This window comes from Phaseolus vulgaris, chromosome 6 (genome assembly GCF_051622355.1).
Source record: "Phaseolus vulgaris cultivar YP4 chromosome 6, ASM5162235v1, whole genome shotgun sequence".
In the NCBI taxonomy this organism is placed as follows: Eukaryota; Viridiplantae; Streptophyta; class Magnoliopsida; order Fabales; family Fabaceae; genus Phaseolus; species Phaseolus vulgaris.
In genome coordinates, this window is record NC_143503.1 from 3,214,961 (window position 1) to 3,234,926 (window position 19,966).

Consider the following 19,966-nt stretch of genomic DNA (forward strand, 5'->3'; position numbering starts at 1 on the left):
TGTATCATATTTAACCCTTTTTAATTGTTAAGATAGGAGTACTTTGTTAATTGTTATGATAAGAAATAACTAACAATTTAAAAAAAAAAAAATTCAAATCAATCACAATTCCAAAAATTTCACTCATTTCTCATTTTTTTTCACTTTCTTTTTCCTAAACTAAATATTTTCACTTTCTACTCTATTTCTCTCTCTGTTTTTTTTTCTTTTCTAGTCTCCTATTTTCCATCACTTTCCAGAGAGGCTACATCCTAAACTCGGCCCCACATAGGAAAAACCTAATCTGGTCAAAACAAGATTTTTACATTGAAAATATAAACAACAAAAAAGAAAAGGAAAATATTTGGATCAATGGATACACAACAAGCCTATTTTACAATTATTCCTCCCTTTTCTATTTCATCTCTTGCTTTTCCAATATTTATGAATAACTATTGAAGACTGGACCTGTTTCTCTCAATTAGGTGATACCAAAGTTCATCATGCTCAAGGGTGAGAAAGATTTTTTTTTTTAAAAGCAAGGGATAATCAGGGCAGAAACTAATGCACCAGTGAATGTCCTCATTGGAAAAATTTCCGGAAACCGTTGAATATTGTTAGGGCTCTTAATTCACCAGCCCTCATGTCTCTCAGTTTTCTTCTCAGTATCTGCAATCATTATTAAAAGGCATCCAGAATTAGTCCAAAGCATGTATTATATTGTGAAAGAGTCGTGTGCTATCTTTGTTGATTTGTGAAGTTACAAACGAATGTATCAACCTAATCTGGACTTGGAGGTTTATTGTGGAAAGTGAAGAAGAAACGGTTGTACATCAAACAAGCTATGGGTGATTAAAGAAGCTACAATACAACCAAGTTCCTAACTTTAGCTTTAAAAAACTGCTGTGACATGGATTACGTAATGGATAAATTTAAAAATGTATGCTTATAAACTTACGTATTGAGCCCGAAATAAAATCCTTCGCTCGCTATTAGACAAATCCACAGCTAGCTGTTTCAGAAAGAGCCTTCTGTTGAGTTGTTTAGGAGAAGTCACATCCAAATCCAGTGATCCACTTGCCTGCCAGAAACATATTCAGCGCTTGATTGCCATGCAGGTAAAAGGGAAAGATCTAGGATTTGATGCTCACAACTTGATAAATGAACTTTTTAAACTATGGCGATTAAAAGACATTAAGCTTCCTTATTAAAGTGTTTCCTTGCCTGCAAGAACTTGTTGTATTTTGATATGCTTGCCTCGCAGCTGTCTAGTATGAATTGCAATGCTTGCTCCTCTATTTCAGGATATCTCAAATCCTTCTTGGAGGTGGTATTATTTGATGCTGCAGCAGCCATCTGTTAAAAGAATCACTCATAGGGTTATATAACATCTAAAGAAAATTCTCAAAGATTTTTAGTATCAGACCTCTTCAAAATTTTCTCTCATGCTTGAAGGACTGACAGCTAAATAAGCATAAGCCAATAGTTCCAATGGCCAACCAGTAATCTGTATAGGAAAACACTGAGATCTGATAACAATAGAACACAGAAGTTAGTGACCGGTTAAATTACAAGTATATTTCAGAAAGCTATCTCAAGGGCATACCAGCTCAGAAAGAAATATTAATGTCTCCCATCTGAAAAAGTAAGTCCTAAGCTAATCAGGAAAAAAGGTATGCAACAAACGGCCATGGCCGTTTTGAATTCTACAAAGTAATTCACATGCTAAAAAGATGGTAAGTACAAATTTTATGATGTTTTCAACAACATAGAAAATTATATTTTGGAAATACCTCAGTCCTGAGTGAAATAAAAAATGTGCTGAAAAATGCCAATCAATACAAAGTTTGCAGTGAATCTTTTGATAGAACTTCTACTAATTTTACCAGACCAGAAGACAAGGAACTTCATCCTTATACATATAGGTATAGTTATGAAATTTTAGGTACTCACGCTGATAATCCGTATTTCTTCAACAGTACTAACTTCTCCTTGTAGGATGCATCGGATTTCTTCAGTGACAGTGACAACTCAACAGAATCACTGGGATTGCCACCTTCCTTGGGAACAAATCCGTAAGATAGCAAAAGCTCCCCATTTGATTTTTTTCCATACGAAATAAACACCTGTGTAATTTCATGCAGGCAATCAATTGCAATCCCTAAATTTAAAACAAATTACTTTCCAAATACTACTCCAATCAATTAATATTTTACTTTTGAGGAAATATTGCAAACTGCAGAGGCTTAATTGTTTTACTCATGCATGTAGCACAGTGCAATTTTTCAAGGAAAAAGGAATTTGTATCCATTTACTTGGACTATTGTTTTCTGAAAAAGTTTATCTAATTTAACAAATTCAAATCTGCCAATTTATGTTTACCTGCTCACCTGGTTGATAGGGCCGATCTGTCGTAAAGACAATTCCCTTTGATTGCTTGTCATAGTCCAAAAATGTCTCCACCTGGATCAGTTAAAACAAATCATCATTAAACGTCCCATGAAGGAAGTTTGAGGAATCTATATTTTTGGGGGAAACAACATACCTCACAACTATGATTTAGCATATCAGCCCAAGGAACCAAGGCAACCTGTCCATCCATTGAGGGTAACCGAACCTGCATGGTACAAAGAATATCAATGATATGTTCCAACAAACAACCATTTGTCTTAACTATGAAACAGCACAACCAAATATCCACAAATTAATTGATTAAAAAGTAGATTACAAATAAAGAAGACAGAAAAGAAAGTTAAGTTAGTTTTGAATTGAACAAATATTGCAAATATAATTATTTATTTTCCCAATGATTACTTTTCAAATGTTGCAATTTTGGGAACTGTTATTTCAGACCTGACACATTTCAGCATTTGTTGTTTAGTTTTGGACCTCAAGTCTCTTTCAAAATCAGCTCTGTTATGAATTCGTATGGCATAGTCTGTGTGTGTAAGTTATATAGAAAATATGAAAATTCTTAGTAACCATAATTGTGTTGTGCTGAAGAGGAAGAGGATGGAATTTAATTTGGTTTCATTTCACCTACGACCCGGTTGACTCACCAAGCGGGAGAAAAGAATACCAAATGACCATTTGAAGGACTCAATGTTGAACACCTGAAAGTTACACATAACATATTCAGATAATCAGTATTTTGCTGAAACAGAAGACTAGTTTTCCTGAACTATTAACTTCCACGCTGTGTTTAATGTAAGATAATCACCTCCTCAGGGAATAAATCAGGGTATTTGGAAAATATTCTGAGCCTCAAATCATTGTATCTAGAGAAGGAAGGGGAAATGATTATGGCAAGACACAGGATTATTCAATCAAGAAAACACATTAGAATGGGGCTAACTACCAAAAAGAAAGGTGACAAAATAAATCCCAGAAGAAATAAAAGGTACAAACAATGGGTCCATACGTTCCAATAACATTATTAATCCTTTCAATTGCTCTCTCCCTAATCTGCGAAGCTTCCAAGTAGAGATCTAGTTCTGCTTGGGACCTGAAATGACATAAATGCTCCACTGGTAAAGGTGTAAGAGAGGAGAATGAAAAGAAAACAGTAATGCATAAACCACATACAATTGTATATTAAAATCAAAATGATACTTTTAGAAGAATTATAATGTTTGAATACTAAACACGACATGCTCTAATTGTCTTCATTTTATTTCATTTTTTGATAAGTTTTAGATTGAAGAAATTATTGTAAGAAAATCTCCTCATTCATTTCGATCATTTTGTCCTTAGCAAAGTTATTAAACATTTCAAACCCTAACTTCCTTTTCTCACTCATTAATATTCTTTTATCTCATCCTTCCCAGACAAGCTGTCAAAAGATAAGAACAGTTCATCTACCAGTAAAGAAGCGAGTAAGGTTGACGAGGTAAGGCTGATATATAATTGCTCCATCTTGAAGATTCCATGAGGCTAGCTTCACTTATGAGGTAAGTTGCAAGCAAAGGCCAATCTGGCACTGAATTTCTTTTCAATACTTCACCAGTTTCAGGGTGACTCCACTCCTACCAACCAGAATACACACAAACACACCAATCAGATATATTAGCAAGTACCATACCTAGATTCACTTACTGAACCAACCAAGTTTTGAAAAGTTTCCATTTCCAATATCAGTAAAAACAACATTTCAGTGAACAGAAGACATAAAAATAACAAGCAATGCACATCAACTAAGATTGTTCTTCATATTTATAGGGCATCAAATTTTAGTGAGAACTTGGAACTTATTTATGCTGTTGAACTGACAATACAGTATGTATATATAATTTGGATAAAACTCAAATACGGTACCATAATACTGTGACACTGTTCTTCAATCAAAATTGGACATAATGTACACCAATTTTAATTTCTGAGATGAAATATTCCACTAAGGAAACTTTAATTGACAAACCATATTATCTCAGTTTTATCCAAATAACTAGCTACAACCGTTCCATATCTATTGAGGTCTAAGGCTAATATGCACACAAATTAGGAAGAAGTTAAATGATATAAAACATTGTTATATTCATATTAAGATATCTTTATTTAATATCCCAACACTTGTGAACGATGTCTATTTTAAGCTTTGTTGAAATTGTGTGAGTTTAATTTATATACATTGTCAATCAATTAGAAGTCATTGTTGGTGTGACTTGTAAGACAATTATGGTAAAAGCCAACAAACTTATCAGATTAAGAGGTTTCCGATTAGATAATACTGTAAATACTCTTTACACAATTATTACATACTCTTACTTATTGTTAAATAGCATTATAAATGGATAATTTCAAGAGAGCAAGCGTGGCACAACAGTAAAGTTGCACCTTACCTTGGTGGCCAGTTGGTCATAGGTTCAAATCCAGAAACAGCCGCTCTAAGACTGCATACAATGACTCTCCCCCATACATTTTGCATACATAGCAGAGAACCTTCAGCCACTACAATTTTTTTTGGTTTAATTACTCGTTTTATTCCTATACTTAAGTAAATAATCTTTAAGAAGACTCTATGACTCTACGCTTAAAAATAATCTCTTTTTAGTTTCTATACATACTACTTTTAATCTCTTTTAGTGGCTGAGTTTAACTAGAAGGGACTTCAAAAGATTAAAAATGTTATAAATAGAGACTAACAACGTGTTTAGACGAACTTTTCTAAAACCACTTCCAAGGAAGAAAAATAAGAAAAAAACTTGAAATTAGCTTCTCTATATGTTAAAATTAGCTTATACGTAAACTAATCTTTAAAAGTTCCACATAACATCTCTACATTTTTAATTTTAACTTGTGCATAAGTTAGTTTAGCTTATGGAAAAGCTCGTTTAATATTTTTTTTTTTTCTCCCCACAAGTGTTTAAGGAGAAAATGGTCCAAACAAGTCCTAAAAAGGGATTAAAAGGGTACATATAAGGCATGTTTAGACAACCTTCTCCATAAACATTTTTAGGAAAGAAAAATATAAAAAATAGACACAGAAACGAGCTTTAACATAAGCTAAAATTTGCTTAGACACGAGTTGAAAAATAAAAACTTAGAGAAAATATGAGAGAATATTTATGAATTTGCTAATGAACATCTATAAGCTAGTTTTTTTCCCCTAAAAGTGCTTATGGAAAAGTCCGTCCAGCCAGACCCATAAAGACTAAAATGAATGACTTTTAAAGTTTAGAAACTAAATCATAAACTCTATACAACTACATATATAACATGACTACTTATGAAAAAAAAAATAGCTAAACAATTGAATAAAAAAAATAGCGATGGTAACAACCAAAGATTACTAGTGTAGGTGCCAACAAATTTGAATAAAAAAGATTAAACAATAATGACGGTGACAAGCAAAGATTACTAGTGAATGTGCCAACAAATTTGATTAAAAAGGTTAAACAATTGAAAAAACAAAAGTGATGGTAACAACCAAAGATTACTAGTGAATGTGTCAACAAATTTGAATTGAAAAAGGGTGAATGAATTGAAAGAGAGAGGTAACTGAATTGGGAGTGATGACAAGAGAGGGAGGCACAAAGAGCAGCTTCTCCCCTTTCCTTATGCTCTTCAAAGCCACAAGTCCTCTCTCTCCCACCTCCACCCTATCTATCCCCATCTTCTGAGGCGGAAGCCCCGACTTCGACAGCCACCTCTGGAGCGCCGACGCACTCTCCAGCGACTCAATCTCGCATCCCCAAGCCACTGCGTTCTGGGGAGTCGCACCGGCGGACACCGAGCAGCGAACCTGGAGCTTCCGTGGGAGGGTCAGGGGACGGTGAGACACATGGGCGTGGGGGCGGAAAGAGGGAAGGAGAGTGGAGAAGAAGGTGACTGTTGAAGCTTCGGCCATGGCCGAGAAGAACAAGGACGCCAAACAGAACCTTATCTGATCAACTCAAATTTGAAGAGAGGAATGGTGGTGACTAATTGCTTGCTACCACGCTTAGACCTACTGAAAAAAAATTAAAAAATTATATACAATTTAAAATTATAAAAATTAAAACTTATTTCATCATCTAAAATGTCACGTTATTATAGACCACATTAATTAACATATTGTTATTTAAAAAGAAAGAGAGAGAAAATTTTAAATTTGTTTTATCATCGTTAAAAAAAATTAAAATTAATTTGTATTCATTTGTGATTATTTTTCAGGGGTAAAAACTCTTTTATCAAAATTTAGTGATTATTTGCACAAAAATTGTCTAAGAACAAACTATACTTAAAATGACGCGATGTCTTACTGATTATTTCATACCAATACGATTAAAAAACTTTTTAAGTTAAAAATTCATTATTTTTTCACGAAAATATTGTAAGTTGCAAACTAATAGATGATTATTTGGTTTTCGCAGCAAACCATCCAAACATATTTGGCATGAAAAGGGATAAAAAAAGCTTGATGTCTAATTTTTATGATCCTTTTACTCAACTTAACTAGTTGATTAAATAACAAACCAACCAAAATCAACTCAAGATGACTTTGTTTTCTCACCAAACCTTCTTAAAATTATTTTTTATTCATTTGTGGTTGTTTCACATCAATAAGACTCAAAATCCTTTAGATCAAAATTTCATGATTCTTTGCATGAAAATTGCTTAAGTGCAAAATCAACTCAAGATGACTTGGTTTTTCCACCAAATCATCCCAACATCATTTTTACCCATTTGTGGTTGTTTCCTATCAACATTGCAAAAAAACTTATAGTCAAAATTTCATGATTTTTTCGCACGAAAATTATTTAAGTAGCAAACCAACTCATGATTATTTGGTTTTCCCACCAAACCTTTCAAATATCTTTTCTATGAAGAAGGCTAAAAAAGCTTGAGGTCGAAATTTCATGACCCCAACCAAAACCAATTCAAGATGACTTTGTTTTTTCACAAAACCTTCCCAAAATCTTTTTTTATCCATTAGTGATCTTTTTCCATCAATAGGACTCAAAATTCTTCGGGTCAAAATTTCACAATTCTTTGCACAAAAATTGCCTAAGTGTACAATCAATAAAAATGACTTGGTTTTTTCACCAAACCTTCCCAACATCATTTTTTACTCATATGTGGTGTTTTTTATGAATAGACTAAAAAATCATTTGGTCAAAATTTCATCATTTTTCACACGAAAATCATCTAAGTTGCAATCCAACTCACGATTACTCGATTTATTCACCAAACCTTTCAATGTATTCCCATGAAGAGGGTAAAAAAATCTTGAGGTAAAAATTTCATCACTCCTCGAACTAAACCTTATTAGTCATCAAAATCGCAAAAAATGCCTAAGTGGCAAACTAATAAAACCAACTCAAAATGACTGTTTTTCAACCAAACATTGTCAAAATAATTTTTTAACCATTTTGGAAGCCACAATTTGTGCTCCCGAGTGACTAGCACATACACTCTTATGTATTTTTCGCATGACATAGTCGAATTGATCTGTTGAAATACATTTTAATAACGGAAGAGTGTACTCTCGATCATAGAGATTACAACCAAGAAGGACAAATCGAGCGGTCTGTTGCCTCATTGTTTTCTCCTCTTGTGGTCCACATTCACCGTTCTCTATATGCATTTGATGGGTGTCATCCATTTTTCTTTTTCACCAATGGTCATGCACTCGTTCGTGTTGACACTAGGATTCTTGAGAACTACGTAGATGACCGAACAATGGAACCCTTTCTTTTTAGTAGTCGTCAACCTTGAATGCATGTCGGCTCTAACATTATGCTCACATCATATGTGTTTAATTTGAACCTTCTTGAATTTAAACATCAAATTCATAACAAGGTGATAACACTTTTAAAGTAAAGACTCTTTTACTTCAAATTCTTCTTTAAATAGTCTGACTACTAGCTGAGAATCCATTCATCAAGTTAACTAATGTGCTAAAGTAAGCCCGACCAAGATGGCTTCATATTTTGCCTAATTGTTTGATGTTCTAAAGTCAAACTTCAATGGTTGTTCAATGAGGATACCGCTCGGGCATTCAAGGATACCCCTGCTCCGCACGACTTATAATTGGACGAGCAGTCCACATGTAAGATCCATTGGAGACTTTCATCCTCGATTGGTTTAAGGTTGAGTTCAACCATAAGGTTAACTAGGGTTTGGGATTTGATTACTCCCCTTGGTTCATATTGGATGTGAAATTCAGATAACTCAACCGCTATTCGTCCGACCAGGTCAAGTTTAACTAAGATCTTCATATTAGGATAGTCGGTCTTGACTACAATGTGGTGTTTTTGAAAATACATTTGCATCCTTCTTGCAGTCAGGGGTACCTTTTCAATCACCTGATAACAAACCTCTGCACTGTGTAAGACTCAACTAATGAAATAAACTGGTCGTTCTTCTTTTTCAACTTCATGTCACGCTAACTGTTTCATCTAATATTGCCAGATATACAATAATTGGTTGTTGGGTGTCCAATTTTTGTATGACCGGAGAAACTGCCAAGTGGAGAAAGATTTCTTCACACTCAAGTGTCTAGTTGAATTTTGCTGCTTTCTGCAAAAGTTGGATGATGGGCTTAATCTTTTCTGCTAATTCTGGTAAAAATCTGAATAAACCGACCAATAAGCTTCTGAATTTCTTTTGTATTCTCTCAGCTTCTCATTTCATTAATAACCCTACACTTTTCTGGATTTTCTTTGATCCCATGATGGATGAGCATGAAGCCTAGGAATACCATGATTTATGAGAGCTTTAAAGACTTCTTTGGGATCTTGGATATGTTATGCATGAATCAAATTTAACAACTATGTCATCAACGTAAACTTCGACGTTTCGGTTGAGCATCCCTTTGAAAGTTTGGTCCATCAGTCTTTGGTAGGTTGCTCCAACATTCTTTAAGTCGAACGACGTGACTTCGTAGTAGAAGTTATAGTAGTTGGCCATAAAAGTTGTTTTCTCTTTGTCTCTTGGTGCATTTAGATTTGGTTATATAAAGAGTATGAATCTAAGAAACTCAAAACACGGTGACTGGCCGCCCCGTCGATGCTTGGAAAATGGTAGGCATCTTTCGAACAAGCCTTGTTGAGATCGGTATAATTTGCGCACATCCTCCATTTACCATTAGATTTTTTAATTATGACTACATTTGCCATCCATATGGTGTATTGTGCTTTTTTAATGAAGCCAAATTTGACAAGTTTGTCGACTTCGTTGTGTGATTCATTGCGCTTCTCTTCACCCATCTTTCTTTTCTTCTGGGCGACTAGTCGTGCCTCTTTATACACTGAAAGGTGATGTGTGATAACGTCCGGACTAACCCCTAACATATCATAGGTCGTATAGACAAATAAATCAGGATTTTCAGTAAGTGTTTAACTTACTAATTTGCTATTGGTTGGGTTTAAGGATGTCCTTATGTGCGTTGTATGCTCTTCATCACGTAAGGGTAATAGGCGAAGGTCCTTACTAGGTCCAATACGAGCATCATTCAATCGGGCATAAAGGTCTACCAAGGCAACCATATATTCCTTTCAGGGAGACCTTAGTTGCCTAGATTGTTCTCTGGTCGGTCCTCGTGATCTTGGGGACCGTCCTCTTCTATATTCGTGAGATCCTCCACGCGGTAATTCATAGTAGCAGAGTCGATTGGTTGGTTCGACTTTCAGACTTGCAACATAACACTCTCGTGCTACCTTTTGGTCGACATGAACGATAACAACGTCATTTGTGTTAGAATGTATGGCTTTAAACTAGAGGGGGTGAATGGTTTAAAAAGGGTTTTTGAAAACATTTAAGCCAAGAATGAAATTACTTCGAGAATTACTTGATTAAGAAATCAGTTTGTCAAAACACAAAGCAAAAAGCACAGCACCAAAAAAACAATTGGTTGTTTCGCAAAAACAATCGGTTGTTTATACCAGTTTACAAATATAAAAACTGAATTTAAAGAGTTAAGGGATAGAGAAAATGCACACAGAGATTTATACTGGTTCACTCTAAACCCAGAGCTACATCCAGTCTTCTCAGAATCCACTGAGGAAATCCACTAAGCAATCAAACCTAGATCACTTACAACACAACCAAAGAAGTGACCTTGATCCCCTCAAGACACACACTTCTCTTGGTCAAACACACCAACACTAAGAATGTTGATCTTAATCCCCTCAAGAACACACAACACTTCTTAGCAACACACACAAAGTTTCTTTCAATAGATACAAGGATTACACTTGTTACAGAACAAATCTGAAATCAATACAAGCAGAAAATCTTAGCTCACACTCTTTGATCAATCTCAATCTCTAAGCAATCTCAACCTTTTCTCTTAAGCAAAATCAGTGAAAAACTCAAATATGTTTTTCTGTATATATTCAAAGTTGTTGTTTGTTATCAAATCTTAACAAACTATTCATTGCATTTAAAGATTGGTCAAAGCATTAAAAAATAGAGCGTAAACAGTTGGAAAAACATTTAATGCTCAGTCAAAGTAAAAAACAGTTTTCTGTTATGGTACCAAAACAAACAATCGGTTGTTTCCACGAATCAATCAGTTTTTTTGGTTTTGACAGCAAGTCAACCATAAAACCAGTTTTCAACCTTTTCTAAAAACACCTAAGTATAAAACAATCGGTTGTTTCGACAAAACAACAGGTTGTTTTTCACTTAGCTTGAAAAACACTTTTCTTTTAAAAAGATTGAGAATGCCTATGCTTTGATTCAATCAAGAGTGAATTACATATTAAATCTACCCCAGATCCTATCTAAAAGATAGCTCAGCAACAGCAAGCACAACCAGCCTTTCATCATACTTCAAAGGGTTTGGATTCTTCAAAGCTTGAACACCACTTGGTTCAACAGTCTGAAGCAAATGGAACTTCATGGCGAGATATAAAGTTGATATTATCGCCCTGAGACGATGATGGAAACCGTCCAGCCTCAAAACTTTCGGCCAAGAAGATAGACGAAGATCGAGCTTTAATGAAGAGTTTGTAAAGTCTTTTTCTTCTTCTTAGCCTTGTAAAAATTGTATAGAGTAGTTAGGAAGTTTTGGGCCTTGTATTTTGGGCCAAAGTAGAGAAAGATGTAAATAGAAAACAAAGTAATGTGTAAAATAGTAAAAGAGGGGTCCAAATAGAAATGTAGACAAGGAAGACATGAGTCTCCACATGTCTTCTTCTTAATGGAGAGGATTTGCACCAATAAGGTGGTGACACTTGTCACACTCTCATTTGAGAGTTTTTGAGAGACTTTATCCTATAAATAGGAGTCTCTTATACATGTATTTCTTTAACTTGGAATTAGTAATGAAATGTTGCCTAATTTTGGCCATTCTACTTGTTCTTAAGTTTTCCCTAGGTTAGTCTCCTTCAAGACTTAGCCTAGACTCTTTCCTAGTGAGTTGGCCTCACCTCTCACTCTTACAAATTCCTACTCCACTTCAATCCATGGAAACTCCTCTTGAGTTTCTTTAATGCTTCCGCTCATCATATCTCCTTCATCATTCATCCAAAGAAGAAATTACAAAGATCATTACTAGAAGAAGATCGTTTTTCCATCAGACGATTTATGGACGACTGCCCGCGCAAAATGTTGTAGGATGTATTGACGCTGACAAGGAAATATCTGACCTTAATGGTTCTGCAAAGGTATTTTTCTTCGCCAAACGTCGTATATAAATCAATATATCGACGCGTGTCAACTTGTTCACCAGAAAAACTTACTACCTGATCATCATATGACTGGATTTCGACTTTGGAATTCTTATTTTCTTGAAGATTTTCTAGTAGAGAATATCGACCGAGTTGCCTTGGTCTACCAAGACTTTGGTGATGGTAAATTTTTCGATTTCAACTGTTATGACCATAGGATCGTCTTGGACTTGATCAATAGCGGTGAAATCATCATTTGTGAAAATTATTGGAGGAATCCTCAGTCAGTCTCTGACTGTTGTTGAGTGGATTGAATGAATAGGCCCTTAGATGTTTCTTGCAGTCAAAGCTTGAACATCCTCCACACGCAAATCCTCTAGTAATCGTGTTTATTACCTCACGAGTGCCTCTTCTTGAGCGCTCGCCCTACCTTGGGCATTCACTCTTGATGAGAATAAAAATACATGAAGATGACCAAGGATGTTATACTTGAAGGGTCATCTCAACAAGCATTTAAAGATGTCATCAATAGGAGGAATGGTCAAGGAACACAACACTTGAAATTCTTCCTCTTACTGTTCTTAATATGGAGGCCCAAGCCCACACTGAGGCCCAAGCCAACACATGAACATCCATCATGCCTCAAAAGATAATAAGAGCAAGGGCACAAGCATTAAATAAATGAGCATCATTTGATGACTCTTTTTGTAATTACTTTTGTGTAGTTTTAGTAGAACTTTAAAAGGGAGGTGTAGATATTAAATAAGTAGTACTAATGTACAAAAAAAAGTCACACCTTCCATGTGACATAAAGAATAGGTGTAGATATAGTTTTAGGAGGTGCCAAATAAAGAAACCAAGTCACGCCTCCCATGTGAAGTCACACCTTCCACGTGACTTGTTTTTTGTGGCAATTGCAAATGAGTTTCGTTTAAATTTTCCCACATAAATTTTAGCACCCTCACACTATAAATAGAGGTGCCATGCTCATGTAAATTCAGAATTAGAAATTGAAGAAAGAAAACTCTACTCAAATTGAGAGAGAATTGTGAGAGATTTGATCTCCTTCACTAAGTCTTATCTTGTGAGCTTTGGAGGGCTTCAAGTGGCGGCAACTAGCACTCATCCTGGACCTTTCACCATCCAAGTGGCATGTCCATCTCCTTCAATTCTTCATCCAATTAATTTCCTTCTTTCTTCCATCTCCATTTCCATGTTTCTAGCAATTCCAATCGGTAGTTTGTCTTTTTAGGTGTTGTTCTTTAATTTCCATCGTTTGTTCTTGTTTCTCTTGTGTTTCCTTTTATTTCCAGCACTTAATTCTCCTTTCAATCGGTTCATATGTGTTAGTTGCTGTTTTAATCGGTTTAATTGTTCTATATTGTGTTTCTACTTGTGTTCGTGTGTTGATCTTGCTTTCATTTCCATTTCCGCCCTATATTTGTGTATAAGGATATGACACTCATGATTCTTATGAGTTTGGCTCTTTATTTGGAAGGCAATGTCCTCTATTGAACTGTCCTTAGGCCTCCTTATTGTGTTGTACCTTATCTTGTGCCAATTCAAATCATATCACGTGGTATCTAGAGCTATGGTTGTGTGCAATTTTTTTTTTAGTTGATTGACACTATGATTCTGTTTTTGTGTTAGTAATTCTGTTTTTTTGCGTTAATTGTGTCTTTCTTGCTGTTTTAATTGGTACAAATTCATTTTGTTTGAGTCTTTTTGTTTCTGAATCCATATATGTTTTGTCTACTCATGTTTGTCCTTAAATGTCATCAATTCCTTGTAGTACTTTTATTGCTAATTTTGGTTGATTGATTTCATTTTAGTACAATTTTATGATTCTATTTTTTCTTTTTATCCTTTGGTGCATTTTTCTTTTTTAGATTTGAGTTCATGTTTGTGTATTAGTTCTATACAAGTTCTATACATCAATTCTTTTGTGTCTTTGAAGTTTCTTAATTTTGTTCTTTAATTCCAGCATAGGTTTCTCTGTTTTCCAGTTTTTGTGCTGACTGAAATTGCTTATAAAAATTAATTCTGTTGGAGAAAAATTCTGAAACTCTGGATTTTGGTAGTTTGAAGTGTTATAAAAGAGTGAAAAAGAGAAGTGTATCAAAATTCAAAGTAAAAAAAATGATAAATCAAATACGTACAGAGTGCAATTCTGGCACGGGAAAAATAGTGAGTGGCAGTGATTTTGAAAAAATTATCACAATTAATTGGTGCATTGTTTTTGTGTGATTCCAGTGCCTATTTTGAGCTAACATCTTGAATTTTCAGTGGTTTAAATTTCAAATTTGAGTTTCCTTTATCCAGTTCTAGTTAAATATTTTAAGTCATGCACAGTTTTTACATAAACTCCAGTAGTACTATTTTTTGGTTATCTTAATCTATTCTAGTATTATTCTTTAGGATTCTTTGTGTGCTAGATTTTCATTGAGTGTCTTATTTTCTTGCTTGTCTTTTTCATTTCATATTCTTTTCCAAGTTTTGTCATATCTTGAATTCTGTTTTTGGTTTAGCTATTTCTTGTTTACACCTTTTCTTGCTTGTCTTTCTTGTTTCCTAAAGTTTTGTGGTGATTTCTTCTTTGAGTAAGTGTAGTTTGCTTTGAAATATTTCACTTGAAGCTCATCCAATCCACAAGGAGACGTGGTTAAGGACAGGATATATTTTCTTGGAGTGGTTTGAGTGAAATTCGTGGCCTATTACAACAAGCTTTCTTTTGCTTTATTTGATAACAAGTTTTATTTAATTGTTTGTTCTTTGTATTTTGTGTTTGTTTGGTGCTATGCATCATATTTCAAGTGGTGCATCTTCCAAAACTAAAAATCACAAAGCTCATCTCTTGGAAGAACTTGTGGAGGTTAGGAAGCAAATTGTCCATAAAGATGAAAAAATTAGCCAACTTGCCAAAAGATTGCAAAGATTAGAAGAAGCTAAAGCATGACAAAAACATCAAGATATGGACGAATGGAGTATGCACCATTTTTCCAAAAAGCGTCCTCAATATCAACCACAATCACAAGATTCTTTTAATTTTGTAAAGTTACCTGGTTTTCATGGGTCCAATGACTCTTCTTTGTATTTAGATTGGGAAGCTAAGGTTGAACATATTTTTCATGTGTATAAGGTCACCGAAGACGAAAAGGTTAGGTTAGCTTCCTTAGTTTTCTTAGACTATGCCAAACATTGGTGGCACCATCTTGTATTGGACATTGGGATAAACAAGAGGCCGCCCGTGGTATCTTGTTATAATTTAAAGACATGCATGCGCGCGAGGTTTGTTCCTCCTCCTTCTAGGAAGGAACACTTGTTGAAGTTCCAAAGGCTTCCTCAAGGACATAGGTCAGTAGATGAATACTTTAAAGATTTTGAAACAACTTTGACTAAAATGAATATGCATGCTAATGAAGAGTCAAAAATAAAATGGTTTGTAAGTGGTTTAAGAAGAGAAATTAAAGATTTTGTAAAATTACATGAGTACTCTTCTTTAAAGAAAGTGGTTCACCTAGCCATCAAGGTGGAATCACACCTTTTGAAAACAGCTTTCAAAAATATTCATGATGATGGTTTCTACAAATCTTCTAGGAAGGATGCAAACAAAATTTCTACAAAAACTTATCCTTCCAATTTCTCAAACCAACCCACTTCTAAACCAAAAGTTTCTACCAAAAATCCTTCTACCCCTAAGTCACCCACCAAAACTTCAAAAACAAAATGTTTTAAATGTTTAAGTTTTGGGCACATCGCTGCCAAATGTCCATTTAAAGAAACCATATTGTTAAATGAGATAAAACAAGACCACCATAAAACAAAATCCAAAAGAGAAATTGAAAGAGAAAAAGAAGGCCAAGATACAATGGGTCTCATTCCTTCACCTCCAAGGTGTTTTCCTTCCTTATATTTTTCATTTTCTAAACATTCTAAGTACTTGACATTTTGTCTAAGAAGTTTAGGGATGCTATTCCAAACCCTCCTAAAAGTTCTCACCTTTTAAGAGGGTTTTTCACTAACTATTTCATCCCAAAATCTTCTTTCCAAACATGTCTTGCCGCTAGAATTCAACCATATAATCTCCGTAACCTTAAAGACAATAAGTTTGTTTCACCCATACATTCTCCAACTAATGTGCGCAAACTTACTCTGTTATTTGCAGGCATACTAAACTCGGGGACAAATTCTTTCGCGCCTGGGGAGCATGATGAGAATAAAAAATACATGAAGATGACCAAGGATGTTATACTTGAAGGGTCATCTCAACAAGCATTTAAAGATGGCATCAATAGGAGGAATGGTCAAGGACCACAACACATGAAGTTCTTCCTATTAGTGTTTTTAATATGAAGGCCCAAGCCCAAAGCCAAAGCCCACAGTGAGGCCCAAGCCAACACATGAACATCCATCATGCCTAAAAAAGATAATAAGAGCAAGGGCACAAGCATTAAATAAATGAGCATCATTTGATGACTCTTTTTGTAATTACTTTTGTGTAGTTTTAGTAAAACATTAAAAGAGAGGTGTAGATATTAAATAAGGGGTACTAATGTACAAAACAAAGTCACACCTTCCATGTGACATAAAGAATAGGTGTAGATATAGTTTAAGGAGGTGTCAAATAAAGAAACCAAGTCACACCTCCCATGTGAAGTCACACCTTCCATGTGACTTGTTTTTTGTGGCAATTTCAAATGAGTTTCATTTGAATTTTCCCACATAAATTTCAGCACCCTCAAACTATAAATAGAGGTGCCATGCTCATGTAAATTCAGAATTAGAAATTGAAGAAAGAAAATTCTACTCAAATTGAGAGAGAATTGTGAGAGATTTGATCTCCTTCACTAAGTCTTATCTTGTGAGCTTTGAAAGGCTTCAAGTGGCGGCAACTAGCACTCATCTTGGACCTTTCACCATCCAAGTGGCGTGTCCATCTCCTTCAATTCTTCATCCAATTAATTTCCTTCTTTCTTCCATCTCCATTTCCATGTTTCTAGCAATTCCAATCGGTAGTTTGTCTTTTTAGGTGTTGTTCTTTAATTTCCATCGTTTGTTCTTGTTTCTCTTGTGTTTCCTTTTATTTCCAGCATTTAATTCTCCTTTCAATCGGTTCATATGTGTTAGTTGTTGTTTTAATTGGTTTAATTGTTCTATATTGTGTTCTACTTGTGTTCCTGTGTTGATCTTGCTTTGCTTTCCATTTTCGCCCTATATTTATGTATAAGGATATGACACTCATGATTCTTATGAGTTTTGCTCTTCATTTGGAAGGCTATGTCCTCTATTGAACTATCCTTAAGCCTTCTTATTGTGTTGTACCTTGTCTTGTGCCAATTCCAATCATATCAACTTTGTTGTTGTTGTTCTTTTCAAGGATGTCGATCGTCGTTTGGCGACATGATCAATTAATGTCTCGACCAGCCGAGGATATGGTTCCCTTCATTTCTCCCTGGATGGGTACCGTTCCGTTTGTGTAGATCTATGTGAACTCCTGCTCGTCGGTTGGATGAATTGATAAGTGCCAATGTGTAGTTTTTATGATTGAGAAAATTGAACACTTTGGAACTTAATTGTTGCTTAATGTAAGAAATTACCCTAATTTGAGAGTTATTGAATTCGATTATATATTTTAAACTAGGAAACAAATGAAGAAATTTAATCCCAATTCTTGTGTAAATTTCGTATGAATATGAAGCATTAAAAGAAAGAAAGCAAAGACTTAAATGGATCCCAAGAAGGAGTAAAGAAGAAAAATATAAAGGAAACATCTCGCTCATGCTATAAGATTTAAATCAGGCTAAAATTATCCAGATTAAATTAATTTTGCAATACTAATCTAGCTCAGGCTAGAATTGCTCGCCCAAGCTAAAACAACACCGAATGATCTAGCCTAAGCTAGATTGGCTCGCTTGATTTAAACTTGATTAAATAAATTTTGGAACAAAGTTAAATTAGGGGAGGTGAAAAAGAAGTGAGGATTTTATAGAGAACTTAATGAGAGGAAGAGAAGAAGACTCTATTCTCAAGAGAAGAATCTGCTAAGATTAGCCATTCTTATGCAAATCAGATCAAGAATGAAGATTGAAGGAGCTATCATGAGTGGCTAAGTACTTTCTAACTTGGGATTGAATGTAATCTACTCTGTTTAAATGTATTCTTGGTGATATATATATATATATATATATATATATATAATATTCTATTTTCTACTTGTTCTTGATATTTTCGTTTCATGCTTATTGCTTTATTCTATTTGATCAATTGAGTCTTGATTTTGATCCTTAAATTTAACATAAAAGTATTTTTAAGGATTTGAAATAGACGAAAATACTTGATAACTTGTAAAACTAGGAATAAATTTCAAGTTATTAATTGCATCATAATTTTGTTCATAAAGCTGAATGATTTGTAAGATATCTGAGGAATCAATGTTTGAGAAATCATCTTATGACTTTCATCTCTGAGGAATCAAGGTGAATGACTTTAAATTAAGCATCAAGAATAAGTAGTTTTGAATATTATATATTCTATTATTCTGAAATACAAATTGTACCGCCCTGGTGGTCGGGTGTGATGACGTGGCATCCTGCTACAGTGTAGGCGTGTTGACAAGGCGCCAGGTTGGCAGATAGGAAGGAAGTCGGGAAGCACGTGTAGTCGCCAGTTGTTAAGTTGGCGTGTTCCGATTTCCTGCTTACCAGAATAGGCGATCGCCAGGTTGAAGATGAAGTCGCCAGATGTAGACTCAGGCGACCAAGCAGTCGGAGATCGCCAGAACAAGCACATCGCCGAAGATGAAGGAGAAGCAGATTATGAAGGCGGCCGGCGAGACCACAGGGAAGGTGTATGAAAGTCCCCAACTCGCCAGTTCCAGTAGAGATCGCACTCCTAAGTTAGCTATGCATTGGGCAGTACCATGCATAAGTAACTTAGCCAAAATGAGAGTAGAAGCAGCGCCAAGTCAGGGAGCCTCCAGATGATGGCACGTGTACAGTTGGATGCGAGCCACGTGTCCAAGTCTGTAACTGCCAGGAGAGAGAAAACCACCAGGTATATAAGAGTTCTTAACAGACTCTCTGAGGTACGCACGTTCAGTTCATACACTTTACGCTTGCGAGTGAGAGAGGATTTGCACGGTTCTCGTTCTTAGTATTTGGTGATACCGTCACTGACTTGAGCGTCGGAGTGCGATCGGCCGCAGCGGCGCCGTATCGTTTCTTTGCAGGTTCTTGAGATAGATCCCGAAGAGGAACGGAGGTGAGAAGCGGTGCGCACGTCGATCCTTTGACGAGGCATTCTCCAGCGTTCCGGTCAACAGGCAGGATCATCAGGCGCCCACCGTGGGGCCGTGTAAAGCTTGCTCCCATCCACAGCGTGAGTTCGCGGAAGTATTCGAGGTTTTCGGCGTGGTTGTGTGCTGGTGCAACCGTCGTTCGTAGTTTCTTTGAGTTTCGTTCGGTGAATCTGCGTTTTGAACCGTTCGCTTGGCTTTTCGATCGGTGGAGTGAGGTCTTTTGTTGCTTGCGCGCAATCTGTTTGGTGGAAGTTCGAGTTCTTTCGTTTGTTTGGCTGTCCGCGGGGAAACGGTGGTTTTTTGGTGAAGTTGTGCTTTTCTTCGAAGGTTTGCGGTGTTCTTGAAGTTCTTGCGCAGTTTCTTGAGCTTTCTCCGATTGATCGCTGAAGTCGATCGTGGTTGAAGTGTTGTTTGCTGTATTCCTGTGGTTCGCTGAAGTTAATGAGAAAAATGCGAAGCAATCGCTCCAGTCCCGTGGCGCTTGTCGCTGCTGAAGGCGACGCCGCCATGACCATGGCGCAGATGGCAGAGATGATGCGCTCGTTGCAGGCAACTGTGGAAGCCTCGCGCGTAGAGCATGCGAGGATACATGAGG

General features: G+C 35.7%; 1 protein-coding gene across 4 annotated transcripts; it reads right to left on the reverse strand.

The window, feature by feature from the left end:
- Nucleotides 1–284: 284 nt before the first annotated feature.
- Nucleotides 285–6,449, reverse strand: LOC137830952 (Rubisco methyltransferase family protein). 4 transcript variants are annotated; one of them, XR_016521381.1, is made up of 12 exons: nucleotides 5,978–6,449; nucleotides 3,841–4,004; nucleotides 3,401–3,484; nucleotides 3,200–3,257; nucleotides 3,039–3,092; nucleotides 2,525–2,596; nucleotides 2,370–2,442; nucleotides 1,933–2,105; nucleotides 1,406–1,508; nucleotides 1,204–1,335; nucleotides 938–1,060; nucleotides 285–648 (listed from the first exon to the last, which is right to left on the reverse strand). XR_016521381.1 is itself a non-coding variant. In XM_068638383.2 (12 exons), exons 1-12 carry the CDS (start codon nucleotides 6,323–6,325, stop codon nucleotides 562–564), a joined length of 1,479 nt encoding a protein of 492 aa, XP_068494484.1. In that variant the 5' UTR covers nucleotides 6,326–6,449; the 3' UTR covers nucleotides 285–561. The 4 variants fall into 4 exon arrangements, 2 of the variants coding, with proteins under 2 accessions (XP_068494484.1, XP_090159307.1); XM_068638383.2 differs by having other exon boundaries at nucleotides 2,362–2,442; XM_090303181.1 differs by lacking the exons at nucleotides 285–648; nucleotides 938–1,060; nucleotides 1,204–1,335; nucleotides 1,406–1,508 and adding an exon at nucleotides 1,555–1,616 and having other exon boundaries at nucleotides 2,362–2,442; nucleotides 5,978–6,440.
- Nucleotides 6,450–19,966: the final 13,517 nt, after the last annotated feature.

Bases quoted from the DNA above. Each gene is read 5' to 3' on its own strand.
- LOC137830952 (XM_068638383.2), bottom strand. From the start codon at position 6,325: ATGGCCGAAGCTTCAACAGTCACCTTCTTCTCCACTCTCCTTCCCTCT. The intron at 4,005-5,977 runs GTTACCTCTCTC...TCTGGTTGGTAG, and splicing joins TTGTCATCACTCCCAATTCA to GAGTGGAGTCACCCTGAAAC. The intron at 1,509-1,932 runs GTGAGTACCTAA...TATTGTTATCAG, and splicing joins AAGAAATACGGATTATCAGC to ATCTCAGTGTTTTCCTATAC.